The sequence below is a fragment of the Salvelinus alpinus genome, chromosome 12, assembly GCF_045679555.1.
Source record: "Salvelinus alpinus chromosome 12, SLU_Salpinus.1, whole genome shotgun sequence".
Lineage (NCBI taxonomy): Eukaryota > Metazoa > Chordata > Actinopteri > Salmoniformes > Salmonidae > Salvelinus > Salvelinus alpinus.
This window is the reverse complement of record NC_092097.1, coordinates 62161475-62181024: the sequence shown is the minus strand read 5'-3', so window position 1 is coordinate 62181024 and position 19550 is coordinate 62161475. Positions and strand designations below refer to the sequence as shown.

Here is a 19550-nt window from a genome sequence, read left to right as displayed (position 1 = left end):
GTTCAATGATAGCATTAAAGAGGATGGCTCATGATGGCATTAAAGAGGATGGCTCATGATGGCATTAAAGAGGATGGTTCAATGATAGCATTAAAGAGGATGGCTCATGATGGCATTAAAGAGGATGGCTCATGATGGCATTAAAGAGGATGGTTCAATGATAGCATTAAAGAGGATGACTCATGATGGCATTAAAGAGGATGGTTCATTATTGAGGATGGCTCATGATGGCATTAAAGAGGATGGCTCAATGATAGCATTAAAGAGGATGGTTCATTATTGAGGATGGCTCATGATAGCATTAAAGAGGATGGCTCATGATGGCATTAAAGAGGATGGCTCATGATGGCATTAAAGAGGATGGTTCAATGATAGCATTAAAGAGGATGGCTCATGATGGCATTAAAGAGGATGGTTCATTATTGAGGATGGCTCATGATGGCATTAAAGAGGATGGCTCATGATGGCATTAAAGAGGATGGCTCATGATGGCATTAAAGAGGATGGTTCAATGATAGCATTAAAGAGGATGGCTCATGATGGCATTAAAGAGGATGGTTCATTATTGAGGATGGCTCATGATGGCATTAAAGAGGATGGCTCATGATGGCATTAAAGAGGATGGCTCATGATGGCATTAAAGAGGATGGTTCAATGATAGCATTAAAGAGGATGGCTCATGATGGCATTAAAGAGGATGGTTCATTATTGAGGATGGCTCACGATGGCATTAAAGAGGGTGGTTCATTAAAGAGTAATGACAGTGTGTCAGTCATCCAGGATAACCTCCCATCTCCTGTTAGTGATCTGGTTGTGTTCCTGACCTTGTCTGTGTTGCGTCCAACCATCACTGTGTGTGTCTCTTGGTGTGTGTGTGTCTCTCGGTGTGTGTGTGTCTCGGTGTGTGTGTCTCGGTGTGTGTGTGTGTGTAATTGCTGCAGACGATCAGTGACTCACCTCTCCCGATGCAGATCAGTTACTTTCACTCCTGTCAACTCCTCCAGCTCAGCCATGGATCCTACACACACCACCTGGACACACACACACAGCACAGGGGGTCAGCAACAGAACAGCAACAGAACAGTACCCTACTACAGTACACTCCATCGCTCTCCTCTCCACCTCCCTCCATCCAATACCCAAGTACAGTACCCTAGTACAGTACCCTCCATCTCTCTCCTCTCCGCCTCCCTCCATCCAGTACCCTAGTACAGTACCCTAGTACAGTACACTACCCTAGTACAGTACCCTAGTACAGTACCCTCCATCTCTCTCCTCTCCGCCTCCATCCAGTACCCTAGTACAGTACACTAGTACAGGCCTCTCGTTTTCATCAAGTCGTTGACCATAGGGGACTTATTGGCGCTGTCGTTTGTGACAGACTTGTAAACGTGTGCTTTAAACAATGTACATTTGTTGAGGCATACAAATACGATTATTTCTTGATACGTTTGAAATGAGGACTAGCTGTGGTCGCTACCGGACTAGCTGTGGTCGCTACCGGTCTAGCTGTGGTCGCTACCGGTCTAGCTGTGGCCGCTACCGGTCTAGCTGTGGCCGCTACCGGTCTAGCTGTGGCCGCTACCGGACTAGCTGTGGTCGCTACCGGTCTAGCTGTGGCCGCTACCGGACTAGCTGTGGCCGCTACCGGTCTAGCTGTGGTCGCTACCGGTCTAGCTGTGGTCGCTACCGGTCTAGCTGTGGTCGCTACCGGTCTAGCTGTGGTCGCTACCGGTCTAGCTGTGGTCGCTACCGGTCTAGCTGTGGTCGCTACCGGTCTAGCTGTGGCCGCTACCGGTCTAGCTGTGGCCGCTACCGGTCTAGCTGTGGCCGCTACCGGTCTAGCTGTGGCCGCTACCGGTCTAGCTGTGGCCGCTACCGGTCTAGCTGTGGCCGCTACCGGTCTAGCTGTGGTCGCTACCGGTCTAGCTGTGGCCGCTACCGGACTAGCTGTGGTCGCTACCGGACTAGCTGTGGTCGCTACCGGACTAGCTGTGGTCGCTACCGGTCTAGCTGTGGTCGCTACCGGTCTAGCTGTGGTCGCTACCGGTCTAGCTGTGGTCGCTACCGGACTAGCTGTGGTCGCTACCGGTCTAGCTGTGGTCGCTACCGGTCTAGCTGTGGTCGCTACCGGTCTAGCTGTGGTCGCTACCGGTCTAGCTGTGGTCGCTACCGGTCTAGCTGTGGTCGCTACCGGTCTAGCTGTGGTCGCTACCGGACTAGCTGTGGTCGCTACCGGTCTAGCTGTGGTCGCTACCGGTCTAGCTGTGGCCGCTACCGGTCTAGCTGTGGTCGCTACCGGTCTAGCTGTGGTCGCTACCGGTCTAGCTGTGGTCGCTACCGGTCTAGCTGTGGTCGCTACCGGTCTAGCTGTGGTCGCTACCGGTCTAGCTGTGGTCGCTACCGGTCTAGCTGTGGTCGCTACCGGTCTAGCTGTGGTCGCTACCGGTCTAGCTGTGGTCGCTACCGGTCTAGCTGTGGTCGCTACCGGTCTAGCTGTGGTCGCTACCGGACTAGCTGTGGTCGCTACCGGTCTAGCTGTGGTCGCTACCGGTCTAGCTGTGGCCGCTACCGGTCTAGCTGTGGTCGCTACCGGTCTAGCTGTGGTCGCTACCGGTCTAGCTTTGGCCGCTACCGGACTAGCTGTGGTCGCTACCGGTCTAGCTGTGGTCGCTACCGGTCTAGCTGTGGTCGCTACCGGTCTAGCTGTGGTCGCTACCGGACTAGCTGTGGTCGCTACCGGTCTAGCTGTGGTCGCTACCGGTCTAGCTGTGGTCGCTACCGGTCTAGCTGTGGTCGCTACCGGTCTAGCTGTGGTCGCTACCGGTCTAGCTGTGGTCGCTACCGGACTAGCTGTGGTCGCTACCGGTCTAGCTGTGGTCGCTACCGGACTAGCTGTGGTCGCTACCGGTCTAGCTGTGGTCGCTACCGGTCTAGCTGTGGTCGCTACCGGACTAGCTGTGGTCGCTACCGGTCTAGCTGTGGTCGCTACCGGTCTAGCTGTGGTCGCTACCGGTCTAGCTGTGGTCGCTACCGGTCTAGCTGTGGTCGCTACCGGACTAGCTGTGGTCGCTACCGGTCTAGCTGTGGTCGCTACCGGTCTAGCTGTGGTCGCTACCGGTCTAGCTGTGGTCGCTACCGTTGCTTGACTGCCGATGATAATCGCAGATGGAGAACAACAGGGAATGTTTTGGTTTCTAGAAAGCTGTGTCCATCAGAACATTCAATAATCAATTAATAGCAGTCCTTGTTGCATCACGCGATCAATTATCAGTTCTAAACATGGATTCTTCTTCTCTGGGCTCTGTGGTGGTGGTGGAGGGATCGGTGGTGGTGGAGGAGGGATCTGTGGTGGAGGAGGGATCGGTGGTGGTGGTGGAGGGATCGGTGGTGGAGGGATCGGTGGTGGAGGGATCGGTGGTGGTGGTGGAGGGATCGGTGGTGGTGGTGGAGGGATCTGTGGTGGTGGTGGAGGGATCTGTGGTGGTGGTGGAGGGCTCTGTGGTGGTGGTGGAGGGCTCTGTGGTGGTGGAGGAGGGATCTGTGGTGGTGGTGGAGGGATCTGTGGTGGTGGTGGAGGGATCTGTGGTGGTGGTGGAGGGATCTGTGGTGGTGGAGGAGGGATCTGTGGTGGTGGAGGAGGGATCTGTGGTGGTGGAGGAGGGATCTGTGGTGGTGGAGGAGGGATCTGTGGTGGTGGAGGAGGGATCTGTGGTGGTGGAGGAGGGATCTGTGGTGGTGGAGGAGGGATCTGTGGTGGTGGAGGAGGGATCTGTGGTGGTGGTGGAGGGATCTGTGGTGGTGGTGGAGGGATCTGTGGTGGTGGAGGGATCTGTGGTGGTGGAGGGATAGGGATCTGTGGTGGTGGAGGAGGGATCTGTGGTGGTGGAGGGATCTGTGGTGGTGGAGGAGGGATCTGTGGTGGTGGTGCTGGGCTCTGTATTGGTGGTGGTGCTGGGCTCTGTATTGGTGGTGGTGCTGGGCTCTGTATTGGTGGTGGTGCTGGGATCTGTCGTGGTGGTGGTGCTGGGATCTGTCGTGGTGGTGGGCTCTGTGGTGGTGGTGGTGGGCTCTGTGGTGGTGGTGGTGGTCTCTGTGGTGGTGGTGGTGTTGGGCTCTGTATTGGTGGTGGTGGTGTTGGGCTCTGTGGTGGTGGTGGTGGTGTTGGGCTCTGTGGTGGTGTCGGGCTCTGTGGTGGTGGTGGTGTTGGGCTCTGTGGTGGTGTTGGGCTCTGTGGTGGTGGTGGTGTTGGGCTCTGTGGTGGTGGTGGTGTTGGGCTCTGTGGTGGTGGTGGTGTTGGGCTCTGTGGTGGTGGTGGTGTTGGGCTCTGTGGTGGTGGTGGTGTTGGGCTCTGTGGTGGTGGTGGTGTTGGGCTCTGTGGTGGTGGTGGTGTTGGCTCTGTGGTGGTGGTGGTGTTGGGCTCTGTGGTGGTGGTGGTGTTGGGCTCTGTGGTGGTGGTGGTGGTGGGCTCTGTGGTGGTGGTGGGCTCTGTATTGGTGTTGGTGGTGGGCTCTGTATTGGTGGTGGTGGTGGTGGGCTCTGTATTGGTCGTGGTGGTGGTGGGCTCTGTATTGGTGGTGGTGGTGGGCTCTGTGGTGGTGGTGGGCTCTGTATTGGTGGTGGTGGTGGTGGGCTCTGTATTGGTCGTGGTGGTGTTGGGCTCTGTGGTGGTGGTGTTGGGCTCTGTGGTGGTGGTGGTGGTGGGCTCTGTGGTGGTGGTGGGCTCTGTATTGGTGGTGGTGGTGGTGGGCTCTGTATTGGTCGTGGTGGTGGTGGGCTCTGTATTGGTGGTGGTGGTGGGCTCTGTATTGGTGGTGGTGGTGGGCTCTGTGGTGGTGGTGGGCTCTGTATTGGTGGTCGTGGTGGTGGGCTCTGTGGTGGTCGTGGTGGTGGTGGGCTCTGTGGTGGTGGTGGGCTCTGTATTGGTGGTGGTGGGCTCTGTATTGGTCGTGGTGGTGGTGGGCTCTGTGGTGGTGGTGGGCTCTGTATTGGTGGTGGTGGTGGTGGGCTCTGTGGTGGTGGTGGTGGTGGGCTCTGTGGTGGTGCTGGGCTCTGTATGACAGACAGTTGGTTGTCGGAGCACGTCTCTGGAGCCGGTGAGCCGGAGGAGCGTGTATTAATCCTGCTGTAGGACTCACTGCGCCCAGCGCTATCAGGTCAAACGAAGGACTGAAATGAACCACTCAGAAAAACCAATCATGACTCTCGAGTCAATAAGGAGTCGTTCAAAATGATTGAATCGGTCACGAACTGCACATCACTCACCGGACAGTTTATTAGGTACACACATCTAGTACTGGGTCAGTGGCTGTACAGTAACATGCTATACATGAGGTCAGAGGTCAGTGGCTGTACAGTAACATGTTATACATGAGGTCAGTGGCTGTACAGTAACATGCTATACATGAGGTCAGAGGTCAGTGGCTGTACAGTAACATGTTATACATGAGGTCAGAGGTCAGAGGCTGTACAGTAACATGTTATACATGAGGTCAGAGGCTGTACAGTAACATGCTATACATGAGGTCAGAGGTCAGTGGCTGTACAGTAACATGCTATACATGAGGTCAGAGGTCAGAGGCTGTACAGTAACATGTTATACATGAGGTCAGAGGTCAGAGGCTGTACAGTAACATGTTATACATGAGGTCAGAGGCTGTACAGTAACATGTTATACAAGAGGTCAGTGGCTGTACAGTAACATGTTATACATGAGGTCAGAGGTCAGAGGCTGTACAGTAACATGTTATACATGAGGTCAGAGGTCAGTGGCTGTACAGTAACATGCTATACATGAGGTCAGAGGTCAGAGGCTGTACAGTAACATGCTATACATGAGGTCAGAGGTCAGTGGCTGTACAGTAACATGCTATACATGAGGTCAGAGGCTGTACAGTAACATGTTATACATGAGGTCAGAGGTCAGTGGCTGTACAGTAACATGCTATACATGAGGTCAGTGGTCAGAGGCTGTACAGTAACATGTTATACATGAGGTCAGTGGCTGTACAGTAACATGCTATACATGAGGTCAGTGGCTGTACAGTAACATGCTATACATGAGGTCAGAGGTCAGAGGCTGTACAGTAACATGCTATACATGAGGTCAGAGGCTGTACAGTAACATGTTATACATGAGGTGGAAGGTCAGTGGCTGTACAGTAACATGCTATACATGAGGTCAGAGCTCAGTGGCTGTACAGTAACATGCTATACATGAGGTCAGTGGCTGTACAGTAACATGTTATACATGAGGTCAAAGGTCAGTGGCTGTACAGTAACATGTTATACATGAGGTCAAAGGTCAGTGGCTGTACAGTAACATGCTATACATGAGGTCAAAGGTCAGTGGCTGTACAGTAACATGCTATACATGAGGTCAGAGCTCAGTGGCTGTACAGTAACATGTTATACATGAGGTCAGTGGCTGTACAGTAACATGCTATACATGAGGTCAGAGCTCAGTGGCTGTACAGTAACATGTTATACATGAGGTCAGTGGCTGTACAGTAACATGCTATACATGAGGTCAGAGGTCAGTGGCTGTACAGTAACATGCTATACATGAGGTCAGTGGCTGTACAGTAACATGCTATACATGAGGTCAGAGGTCAGAGGCTGTACAGTAACATGTTATACATGAGGTCAGAGGTCAGTGGCTGTACAGTAACATGCTATACATGAGGTCAGAGGTCAGTGGCTGTACAGTAACATGTTATACATGAGGTCAGTGGCTGTACAGTAACATGCTATACATGAGGTCAGAGGTCAGTGGCTGTACAGTAACATGCTATACATGAGGTCAGAGGTCAGTGGCTGTACAGTAACATGTTATACATGAGGTCAGTGGCTGTACAGTAACATGCTATACATGAGGTCAGAGGTCAGTGGCTGTACAGTAACATGTTATACATGAGGTCAGAGGCTGTACAGTAACATGTTATACATGAGGTCAGAGGTCAGTGGCTGTACAGTAACATGCTATACATGAGGTCAGAGGTCAGTGGCTGTACAGTAACACGCTATACATGAGGTCAGAGGTCAGAGGCTGTACAGTAACATGCTATACATGAGGTCAGTGGCTGTACAGTAACATGCTATACATGAGGTCAGAGGTCAGTGGCTGTACAGTAACATGTTATACATGAGGTCAGAGGCTGTACAGTAACATGTTATACATGAGGTCAGAGGTCAGTGGCTGTACAGTAACATGCTATACATGAGGTCAGTGGCTGTACAGTAACATGCTATACATGAGGTCAGAGGTCAGTGGCTGTACAGTAACATGCTATACATGAGGTCAGAGGTCAGTGGCTGTACAGTAACATGCTTTACATGAGGTCAGTGGCTGTACAGTAACATGCTATACATGAGGTCAGAGGTCAGAGGCTGTACAGTAACATGTTATACATGAGGTCAGTGGCTGTACAGTAACATGCTATACATGAGGTCAGAGGTCAGTGGCTGTACAGTAACATGCTATACATGAGGTCAGAGGTCAGTGGCTGTACAGTAACATGCTATACATGAGGTCAGAGGTCAGTGGCTGTACAGTAACATGCTATACATGAGGTCAGTGGCTGTACAGTAACATGTTATACATGAGGTCAGAGGCTGTACAGTAACATGCTATACATGAGGTCAGAGGCTGTACAGTAACATGTTATACATGAGGTCAGAGGCTGTACAGTAACATGTTATACATGAGGTCAGATGTCAGTGGCTGTACAGTAACATGCTATACATGAGGTCAGAGGTCAGTGGCTGTACAGTAACATGCTATACATGAGGTCAAAGGTCAGTGGCTGTACAGTAACATGCTATACATGAGGTCAGAGGCTGTACAGTAACATGTTATACATGAGGTCAGTGGCTGTACAGTAACATGCTATACATGAGGTCAGAGGTCAGTGGCTGTACAGTAACATGTTATACATGAGGTCAGTGGCTGTACAGTAACATGCTATACATGAGGTCAGAGGTCAGTGGCTGTACAGTAACATGCTATACATGAGGTCAGAGGCTGTACAGTAACATGCTATACATGAGGTCAGTGGCTGTACAGTAACATGCTATACATGAGGTCAAAGGTCAGTGGCTGTACAGTAACATGCTATACATGAGGTCAGAGGTCAGAGGCTGTACAGTAACATGCTATACATGAGGTCAGAGGTCAGAGGCTGTACAGTAACATGCTATACATGAGGTCAGAGCTCAGTGGCTGTACAGTAACATGCTATACATGAGGTCAGAGGTCAGAGGCTGTACAGTAACATGCTATACATGAGGTCAGAGCTCAGTGGCTGTACAGTAACATGTTATACATGAGGTCAGAGGCTGTACAGTAACATGTTATACATGAGGTCAAAGGTCAGTGGCTGTACAGTAACATGCTATACATGAGGTCAGAGGTCAGTGGCTGTACAGTAACATGCTATACATGAGGTCAGAGGTCAGTGGCTGTACAGTAACATGCTATACATGAGGTCAGAGGTCAGTGGCTGTACAGTAACATGTTATACATGAGGTCAGAGGTCAGAGGCTGTACAGTAACATGTTATACATGAGGTCAGTGGCTGTACAGTAACATGGTATACATGAGGTCAGAGGTCAGAGGCTGTACAGTAACATGTTATACATGAGGTCAAAGGTCAGTGGCTGTACAGTAACATGCTATACATGAGGTCAGAGGCTGTACAGTAACATGCTATACATGAGGTCAAAGGTCAGTGGCTGTACAGTAACATACTATACATGAGGTCAGAGGTCAGTGGCTGTACAGTAACATGCTATACATGAGGTCAGAGGCTGTACAGTAACATGTTATACATGAGGTCAGAGGTCAGAGGCTGTACAGTAACATGCTATACATGAGGTCAGAGGCTGTACAGTAACATACTATACATGAGGTCAAAGGTCAGTGGCTGTACAGTAACATACTATACATGAGGTCAGAGGTCAGTGGCTGTACAGTAACATGCTATACACGAGGTCAGAGGCTGTACAGTAACATGTTATACATGAGGTCAGAGGCTGTACAGTAACATGTTATACATGAGGTCAGTGGCTGTACAGTAACATGTTATACATGAGGTCAGAGGTCAGAGGCTGTACAGTAACATGCTTTACATGAGGTCAGAGGTCAGTGGCTGTACAGTAACATGCTATACATGAGGTCAGAGGTCAGTGGCTGTACAGTAACATGTTATACATGAGGTCAGTGGCTGTACAGTAACATGTTATACATGAGGTCAGAGGCTGTACAGTAACATGCTATACATGAGGTCAGAGGTCAGAGGCTGTACAGTAACATACTATACATGAGGTCAGAGGTCAGTGGCTGTACAGTAACATGTTATACATGAGGTCAGAGGCTGTACAGTAACATGCTATACATGAGGTCAGAGCTCAGTGGCTGTACAGTAACATGTTATACATGAGGTCAGAGGCTGTACAGTAACATGCTATACATGAGGTCAGAGGTCAGAGGCTGTACAGTAACATGCTATACATGAGGTCAGTGGCTGTACAGTAACATGTTATACATGAGGTCAGAGGTCAGAGGCTGTACAGTAACATGCTATACATGAGGTCAGAGGCTGTACAGTAACATGCTATACATGAGGTCAGAGGTCAGTGGCTGTACAGTAACATGTTATACATGAGGTCAGAGGTCAGAGGCTGTACAGTAACATGTTATACATGAGGTCAGAGGCTGTACAGTAACATGCTATACATGAGGTCAGAGGTCAGAGGCTGTACAGTAACATACTATACATGAGGTCAGAGGTCAGTGGCTGTACAGTAACATGTTATACATGAGGTCAGAGGCTGTACAGTAACATGCTATACATGAGGTCAGAGCTCAGTGGCTGTACAGTAACATGTTATACATGAGGTCAGAGGCTGTACAGTAACATGCTATACATGAGGTCAGAGGTCAGAGGCTGTACAGTAACATGCTATACATGAGGTCAGTGGCTGTACAGTAACATGTTATACATGAGGTCAGAGGTCAGAGGCTGTACAGTAACATGCTATACATGAGGTCAGAGGCTGTACAGTAACATGCTATACATGAGGTCAGAGGTCAGTGGCTGTACAGTAACATGTTATACATGAGGTCAGAGGTCAGAGGCTGTACAGTAACATGCTATACATGAGGTCAGAGGCTGTACAGTAACATGCTATACATGAGGTCAGAGGTCAGTGGCTGTACAGTAACATGTTATACATGAGGTCAGAGGTCAGTGGCTGTACAGTAACATGCTATACATGAGGTCAGAGGTCAGAGGCTGTACAGTAACATGCTTTACATGAGGTCAGAAGTCAAAGGCTGTACAGTAACATGTTATACATGAGGTCAGTGGCTGTACAGTAACATGCTATACATGAGGTCAGAGGTCAGTGGCTGTACAGTAACATGCTATACATGAGGTCAGAGGCTGTACAGTAACATGCTATACATGAGGTCAGTGGCTGTACAGTAACATGCTATACATGAGGTCAGAGGTCAAAGGCTGTACAGTAACATGTTATACATGAGGTCAGAGGCTGTACAGTAACATGTTATACATGAGGTCAGAGGTCAGAGGCTGTACAGTAACATGCTATACATGAGGTCAGTGGCTGTACAGTAACATGCTATACATGAGGTCAGAGGTCAAAGGCTGTACAGTAACATGTTATACATGAGGTCAGAGGTCAAAGGCTGTACAGTAACATGTTATACATGAGGTCAGAGGCTGTACAGTAACATGTTATACATGAGGTCAGTGGCTGTACAGTAACATGTTATACATGAGGTCAGAGGTCAGGCTCTGTATGGGTTTTGACTGACTGACGATCTGAACTTGAGCGCTGCGCATCACAAGAAGACCCCGCCCATCCCTCCTGCTGATTGGGCAACGTCATGCTAATGTTGTGTTGTCAGAGTGAAGGACATGCTGTACATTAAAAGAGGACTCCATGTATTTAGAAAGATGAGACGTTGAGGATTATAATAAATACAGCTTTGACGTCATACAAGCCAAAACACCCGTGTCAGGTGAACTGTTGTGTCCTTACCTTCGGCCTAATAATTTATTTTAATTTAATTTCAATTAATACATTTTTTTGTCCATTTTAATTTATAATATTAATAATTATTATAATTTATGTTTCATATTTCTTCTTTATAAACATTTAATTGTATCTCTATCCATACAGGCCAATTCCCACGAGTCAAGGGTTAATGAGTGTTACACACAAAAATGTCTATTTTTAAAAAGCTACGCAGTAGGGTAGATAAGTTTATCACCAAAAGTATGCCAGACATTTCAAACGTTCCCAGCGAATGAGAAAACAGTCATGGTATTTAATTGAAGAGAATGAACAAGATTTATCAAGGCAACCTTGGGGCTAAATTAACTGGTCGCCGACAGGCACCACCGTGGCCACGGTGACACGGCATTCCGTGAGGAATATTCTATCCACAAGACAAATAAACTTTGATTTGACAGATTCCCAGCTGGCAGACAGGTGATTAAAGCTCAAGACTAGCTGGCAGACAGGTGATTAATAAAGCTCAAGGCTAGCTGGCAGACAGGTGATTAATAAAGCTCTAGGCTAGCTGGCAGACAGGTGGTTAAAGCTCAAGACTGGCTGGCAGACAGGTGGTTAATAAAGCTCAAGGCTGGCTGGCAGACAGGTGTCTGTAATTCTGCTCCAATTTCAAACAGACTAAGGTAGTTGGCCCAGATACGACCGGTGTGTGTCGCACGAGAGAGATGAAGGGAGAGAGAAAGTGGCGATGGGTGAGAGATAGCTGAGAGGGAGACAGAGAGACAGAGTTCCCGGCCCCTCCATCCATCCATCCATCTCCTTTCCTCTCCGCCTCCATCTCTCCACTCCCTCCATCGCTCTCCTCTCTACATCCCTCCCTCTCCTCTCCCTCCCCGCCTGCCTCCCTCTCCTCTCCTCTCCGCCTCCCTCTCCTCTCCGCCTCCCTCTCCTCTCCCTCTCCTCTCCGCCTCCCTCTCCTCTCCGCCTCCCTCTCCTCTCTGCCTCCCTCTCCTCTCTGCCTCCCTCCATCCATCTCCTCTGCCTCCCTCTATCCATCTCCTCTGCCTCCCTCTATCCATCTCCTCTGCCTCCCTCTATCCATCTCCTCCGCCTCCCTCCATCCATCCCTCTCCTCCGCCTCCCTCCATCCCTCTCCTCCGCCTCCCTCCATACCTCTCCTCCGCCTCCCTCCATCCATCTCCTCTGCCTCCCTCCATCCCTCTCCTCCGCCTCCCTCCATCCATCTCCTCCGCCTCCCTCCATCCCTCTCCTCCGCCTCCCTCCATCCCTCTCCTCCGCCTCCCTCCACCCCTCTCCTCCGCCTCCCTCCACCCCTCTCCTCCGCCTCCCTCCATCCATCTCCTCTGCCTCCCTCCATCTCCTCTCCTCTCCCTCTCCTCTAGCCCCTCCTCCGTAGACCACTGCCGCCTGGTAACAGACCCAGACAGACTGCTATTTCTAAGAAGCAGGTCGCTCCTCCGGTCGCTGTCCTTTTAAAATCAGAGAGAGTTACTCATTTCATTTTTCACACAATCATATAACCCAATTGTGACATGTAAATGAAGACGGTCCTTCAGGACCAGCTGTAGAGACGGCTAAGAACACGGGGTGTTAGTCTCGCTAACCATCCATTCGCTGGTTCGATAAATCACCAGGTTTCAGTGGGTCTTTGAAAATGCCAGAAAACATTTTAGGGGCAGAAGAGATTCAGAGAAGAGTAATCAATTAGTGATTTGTTCATTTTTATAATGAATTATTCTGATGTATAATAAAGCGAAACGTTTTGCGTCAGAAAAATAAATAAAATAGGTTTGTTATTGAACAATAATAACCGGTTTGACTTCCTGTTCTACTGCTGTGAAGGGAGAGCTGGACTTCACTAACTTTATGTGTGTCAGAAAGACGTTTAATGACCTCCTTAATGTTACTGTGTGTGTGTGTGTGTGTGTGTGTGTGAGTGTATGTGTGTGTGTGTGTGTGTGTCTCTGACCTCCTCAAAGTCGTCGCTGCACCAGAGGGGGATGGGAGTGCCCCAATAGCGGTTCCTGGAAACGGCCCAATCACGCGCATCCCTCAGCCAGTTACCAAAACGACGCTCCCGCACAAACTCAGGAACCCTGGGAGGAGAGGAGTGAGTCAGCGAGAGAAGGATGGAGAGAAACAGAGGAGGGGTGGAGAGAGAGACAGAGGAGGGGTGGAAAGAGAGACAGAGGGGTGGAGAGAGAGACAGAGGAGGGGTGGAGAGAGAGACAGAGAGCGAGGGGTTAGAAGAGCGAGGGGGAAGAAGAGCGAGGGGGAAAGAGAGAGACAGGGGGAAATAGAGAGGAGGGGTGAGGGAGAGAGAGGAGGGGTGAGGGAGAGAGAGGAGGGGTGAGGGAGAACCACTGTTAGCTTGATGGAGAATCAGATCAATGATTATTTTTTTAACATAAGCACCAAATGGCGCCCTATTCCCTACATATTACATAGCGGGCCCTATTCCCTACATCTTACATAGCGGGCCCTATTCCCAACATATTACATAGCGGGCCCTATTCCCTACATATTACATAGCGCGCCCTATTCCCTACATCTTACATAGCGGGCCCTATTCCCTACATATTACATAGCGGGCCCTATTCCCTACATATTACATAGCGTGCCCTATTCCCTACATATTACATAGCGCGCCCACTTCCCTACATATTACATAGCGCGACCTATTCCCTATATATTACATAGCGGGCCCTATTCAGGACCCAGACGGACCAGGGAGACGAGACCCAGACGGACCGGGGAGACGAGGCCCAGACGGACCGGGGAGACGAGGCCCAGACGGACCGGGGAGACGAGGCCCAGACGGACCGGGGAGACGAGGCCCAGACGGACCGGGGAGACGAGGTCCAGACGGACCGGGGAGACGAGGCCCAGACGGACCGGGGAGACGAGGCGCAGACGGACCGGGGAGACGAGGCCCAGACGGACCGGGGAGACGAGGCCCAGACGGACCGGGGAGACGAGGCCCAGACGGACCGGGGAGACGAGGCCCAGACGGACCGGGGAGACGAGGCCCAGACGGACCGGGGAGACGAGGCCCAGACGGACCGGGGAGACGAGGCCCAGACGGACCGGGGAGACGAGGCCCAGACAGACCGGGGAGACGAGGTCCAGACAGACCGGGGAGACGAGGTGCAGACGGACCGGGGAGATGAGGTGCAGACGGACCGGGGAGACGAGGCCCAGACAGACGAGGCCCAGACAGACCAGGGAGACGAGGTCCAGACAGACGAGGTCCAGACAGACGAGGTCCAGACAGACCGGGGGGACGAGGCCCAGACAGACGAGGCCCAGACAGACCGGGGAGACGAGGTCCAGACAGACGAGGTCCAGACAGACGAGGTCCAGACAGACCGGGGGGACGAGGCCCAGACAGACGAGGCCCAGACAGACCAGGGAGACGAAGTCCAGACAGACGAGGTCCAGACAGACGAGGCCCAGACAGACGAGGCCCAGACAGACCGGGGAGACGAGGTCCAGACAGACCGGGGAGACGAGGCCCAGACAGACATCAGGTTAAACAAGACTGCCTGATGTAATATAATTGAACAAGTCTGTCAGCCAGGGATGGGAAGACCCAACATAATTTCAGTGATTTAACTGAGGAGCCAAAACTAGAAAGACTACCACTGAAACTAGCAGGCAACAACATCAACATGTCTTTATCCATCTGGCCTCTATTAGTTATCTCTAGTTGGGTGAACTGGTCTGAACTGGTCTGGTCTGAACTGGTGAGGTCATCTTTCACCTGGGGAGCAGACCGGCCTGAACTCAACCAAAAAGGCCAACAGAAACGTCTGGAAATCCCATGAAGAAGTTATTATCCTCTCATATCTTCTCTGTCTGTATCTGTGGGTCTCATTCCTCCATGCCATTCTACGAACGAACAGTTCATTTCAGTTCACAGTAGAAAATGCCAAAAGAGAGAGAGAACAGAGCGATAAAGAAATGGGATGGGACTGACTCCATTTCACTGAACTACATTTGCAATGGCCGACATCCTGACAAGTAACACAACTAACAATCCCCTTGTGTCCCAATCATATGCTTTTAAATCTGTGTAGGGTAGTGCACACGTCAGGGAAAAAGGACTGGAGAATTGGGACCAAGGACTCATTAACACTATGACCTAACATAATCTCAGTGATTAAATTTAAAGTTAGCTGCTTTACATATTAGAAAGACTAAGACAGAAACTAGCACACCGTAGCATTGACTATATCCATCTGGCCTCTAGATCATTTTCTAAATAAACTGAGATGCATTTTTTTTCTTCAAGTTTAAAAACTCCCCCCGCCCAGGTTAAAAACTCCCCCCCGCCCAGGTTAAAAACTCCCCCCGTCCAGGAAAAACTCCCCCCCGCCCAGGTTAAAAACTCCCCCCGCCCAGGTTAAAAACTCCCCCCCGCCCAGGTTAAAAACTCCCCTCGTCCAGGTTAAAAACTCCCCTCGTCCAGGTTAAAAACTCCCCTCGTCCAGGTTAAAAACTCCCCCCCCCAGGTTAAACCCCCCCCCCGTCCAGGGTAAAAACTCCCCCCGTCCAGGGTAAAAACTCCCCCCGTCCAGGGTAAAAACTCCCCCCGTCCAGGAAAAACTCCCCCCGTCCAGGAAAAACTCCCCCCGTCCAGGAAAAACTCCCCCCGCCCAGGAAAAACTCCCCCCGCCCAGGGTAAAAACTCCCCCCGCCCAGGGTAAAAACTCCCCCCGTCCAGGGTAAAAACTCCCCCCGTCCAGGGTAAAAACTCCCCCCGTCCAGGTTAAAAACTCCCCCGTCCAGGTTAAAAACTCCCTTCCAGGCATCTTCTCCCTCTTTCTCGCCTTTTCCTTGTGAGTCCCAAATGGCACCCTATTCCCTGTATAGTGCCCTACTGTTAACCAGGACCAGGTTAAACCTAGTGCCCTACTGTTGACCAGGACCAGGTTAAACCTAGTGCCCTACTGTTGACCAGGACCAGGTTAAACCTAGTGCCCTACTGTTGACCAGGACCAGGTTAAACCTAGTGCCCTACTGTTGACCAGGACCAGGTTAAACCTAGTGCCCTACTGTTGACCAGGACCAGGTTAAACCTAGTGCCCTACTGTTGACCAGGCCCAGGTTAAACCTAGTGCCCTACTGTTAACCAGGCCCAGGTTAAACCTAGTGCCCTACTGTTAACCAGGACCAGGTTAAACCTAGTGCCCTACTGTTAACCAGGACCAGGTTAAACCTAGTGCCCTACTGTTAACCAGGACCAGGTTAAACCTAGTGCCCTACTGTTGACCAGGCCCAGGTTAAACCTAGTGCCCTACTGTTGACCAGGACCAGGTTAAACCTAGTGCCCTACTGTTAACCAGGCCCAGGTTAAACCTAGTGCCCTACTGTTAACCAGGCCCAGGTTAAACCTAGTGCCCTACTGTTAACCAGGCCCAGGTTAAACATAGTTAACCAGGCCCAGGTTAAACCTAGTTAACCTAGTGCCCTACTGTTAACCAGGCCCAGGTTAAACCTAGTTAACCTAGTGCCCTACTGTTGACCAGGACCAGGTTAAACCTAGTGCCCTACTGTTGACCAGGCCCAGGTTAAACCTAGTGCCCTACTGTTGACCAGGCCCAGGTTAAACCTAGTGCCCTACTGTTGACCAGGCCCAGGTTAAACCTAGTGCCCTACTGTTGACCAGGCCCAGGTTAAACCTAGTGCCCTACTGTTGACCAGGCCCAGGTTAAACCTAGTGCCCTACTGTTGACCAGGCCCAGGTTAAACCTAGTGCCCTACTGTTGACCAGGCCCAGGTTAAACCTAGTGCCCTACTGTTGACCAGGCCCAGGTTAAACCTAGTGCCCTACTGTTGACCAGGCCCAGGTTAAACCTAGTGCCCTACTGTTGACCAGGCCCAGGTTAAACCTAGTGCCCTACTGTTGACCAGGCCCAGGTTAAACCTAGTGCCCTACTGTTGACCAGGCCCAGGTTAAACCTAGTGCCCTACTGTTGACCAGGCCCAGGTTAAACCTAGTGCCCTACTGTTGACCAGGCCCAGGTTAAACCTAGTGCCCTACTGTTGACCAGGCCCAGGTTAAACCTAGTGCCCTACTGTTGACCAGGCCCAGGTTAAACCTAGTGCCCTACTGTTGACCAGGCCCAGGTTAAACCTAGTGCCCTACTGTTAACCAGGCCCAGGTTAAACCTAGTGCCCTACTGTTAACCAGGACCAGGTTAAACCTAGTGCCCTACTGTTAACCAGGACCAGGTTAAACCTAGTGCCCTACTGTTGACCAGGACCAGGTTAAACCTAGTGCCCTACTGTTAACCAGGCCCAGGTTAAACCTAGTGCCCTACTGTTGACCAGGACCAGGTTAAACCTAGTGCCCTACTTTTAACCAGGCCCAGGTTAAACCTAGTGCCCTACTGTTAACCAGGCCCAGGTTAAACCTAGTGCCCTACTTTTAACCAGGCTCAGGTTAAACCTAGTGCCCTACTGTTAACCAGGCCCAGGTTAAACATAGTTAACCAGGCCCAGGTTAAACCTAGTTAACCTAGTGCCCTACTGTTGACCAGGACCAGGTTAAACCTAGTGCCCTACTGTTAACCAGGCCCAGGTTAAACCTAGTTAACCAGGCCCAGGTTAAACCTAGTGCCCTACTGTTAACCAGGCCCAGGTTAAACCTAGTGCCCTACTGTTGACCAGGACCAGGTTAAACCTAGTGCCCTACTTTTAACCAGGCCCAGGTTAAACCTAGTGCCCTACTGTTAACCAGGCCCAGGTTAAACCTAGTGCCCTACTTTTAACCAGGCTCAGGTTAAACCTAGTGCCCTACTGTTAACCAGGCCCAGGTTAAACATAGTTAACCAGGCCCAGGTTAAACCTAGTTAACCTAGTGCCCTACTGTTGACCAGGACCAGGTTAAACCTAGTGCCCTACTGTTAACCAGGCCCAGGTTAAACCTAGTTAACCAGGCCCAGGTTAAACCTAGTGCCCTACTGTTGACCAGGACCAGGTTAAACCTAGTGCCCTACTGTTAACCAGGCCCAGGTTAAACCTAGTGCCCTACTGTTAACCAGGCCCAGGTTAAACCTAGTGCCCTACTGTTAACCAGGCCCAGGTTAAACCTAGTGCCCTACTGTTAACCAGGCTCAGGTTAAACCTAGTGCCCTACTGTTAACCAGGCCCAGGTTAAACATAGTTAACCAGGCCCAGGTTAAACCTAGTTAACCTAGTGCCCTAGGTTAAACCTAGTGCCCTACTGTTGACCAGGACCAGGTTAAACCTAGTGCCCTACTGTTGACCAGGCCCAGGTTAAACCTAGTGCCCTACTGTTGACCAGGCCCAGGTTAAACCTAGTGCCCTACTTTTAACCAGGACCAGGTTAAACCTAGTGCCCTACTTTTAACCAGGACCAGGTTAAACCTAGTGCCCTACTGTTAACCAGGCCCAGGTTAAACCTAGTTAACCAGGCCCAGGTTAAACCTAGTGCCCTACTGTTGACCAGGCCCAGGTTAAACCTAGTGCCCTACTGTTGACCAGGCCCAGGTTAAACCTAGTGCCCTACTGTTAACCAGGCCCAGGTTAAACCTAGTTAACCAGGCCCAGGTTAAACCTAGTTAACCAGGCCCAGGTTAAACCTAGTTAACCAGGCCCAGGTTAAACCTAGTTAACCAGGCCCAGGTTAAACCTAGTTAACCAGGCCCAGGTTAAACCTAGTTAACCAGGCCCAGGTTAAACCTAGTTAACCAGGCCCAGGTTAAACCTAGTTAACCAGGCCCAGGTTAAACCTAGTGCACTACTGTTGACCAGGCCCAGGTTAAACCTAGTGCCCTACTGTTAACCAGGCCCAGGTTAAACCCACATCCCTGTAAATGGCATCAGGTTCCTGCTCTAGTAGTCCAATGAGTTCATCAATGAGAGGCATTTCTATTTAAATCCATGGAGTTATTTCTCCCCACTACCATCCTCTCTAGCCATCCTAAATGGAAAATGTACAGTGTGCTGCTGTTCTGTGCTGAAGGAACGGAGCTATCCAACATCTACAGAGACCCAAATGACCCAGAGCCACACGGCCGCAGAGCCACACGGCCGCAGAGCCACACGGCCGCAGAGCCACACGGCCCCAGAGCCACACGGCCCCAGAGCCACACGGCCCCAGAGCCACACGGCCCCAGAGCCACACGGCCGCAGAGCCACACGGCCGCAGAGCCACACGGCCGCAGAGCCACACGGCTGCAGAACTGGCACATTTCCCTGCAGGGTGTATAGTCCAATACAGATGTACCAAGTCTGGTTCTAAAAATAACACTAATTAGCTCCATATATTTTTTTAACCCTACATTCTGTGAAAAAAAGACTTAATATCCACCCATCAACTCCATAACAAAAGTCAGACCAAAATACGGTGCTATGAAATGTAATTTACATCAAATAGAACTTCAAATAATATAATAATTAAGGATTTAAATTATATACAGAGCAGGTGGATGTCAGGACACTAGCTGTAAGCGACA

The 19550-nt window shown here is 50.7% G+C and overlaps 1 protein-coding gene across 2 annotated transcripts in view; it reads right to left on the bottom strand.

Annotated features, from left to right (window-relative positions):
• Nucleotides 1-19550, bottom strand: part of iars1 (isoleucyl-tRNA synthetase 1) — a 132290-nt gene that overhangs the window by 72411 nt on the left and 40329 nt on the right. For both annotated transcript variants that reach the window (XM_071337036.1, XM_071337037.1), the window contains exons 14-15: nucleotides 13034-13160; nucleotides 958-1031 (exon numbers count right to left, since the gene is read on the bottom strand). In XM_071337036.1, the coding sequence (XP_071193137.1) occupies nucleotides 958-1031; nucleotides 13034-13160 (201 nt within the window). The remainder of the gene's footprint in view (nucleotides 1-957; nucleotides 1032-13033; nucleotides 13161-19550) is intronic.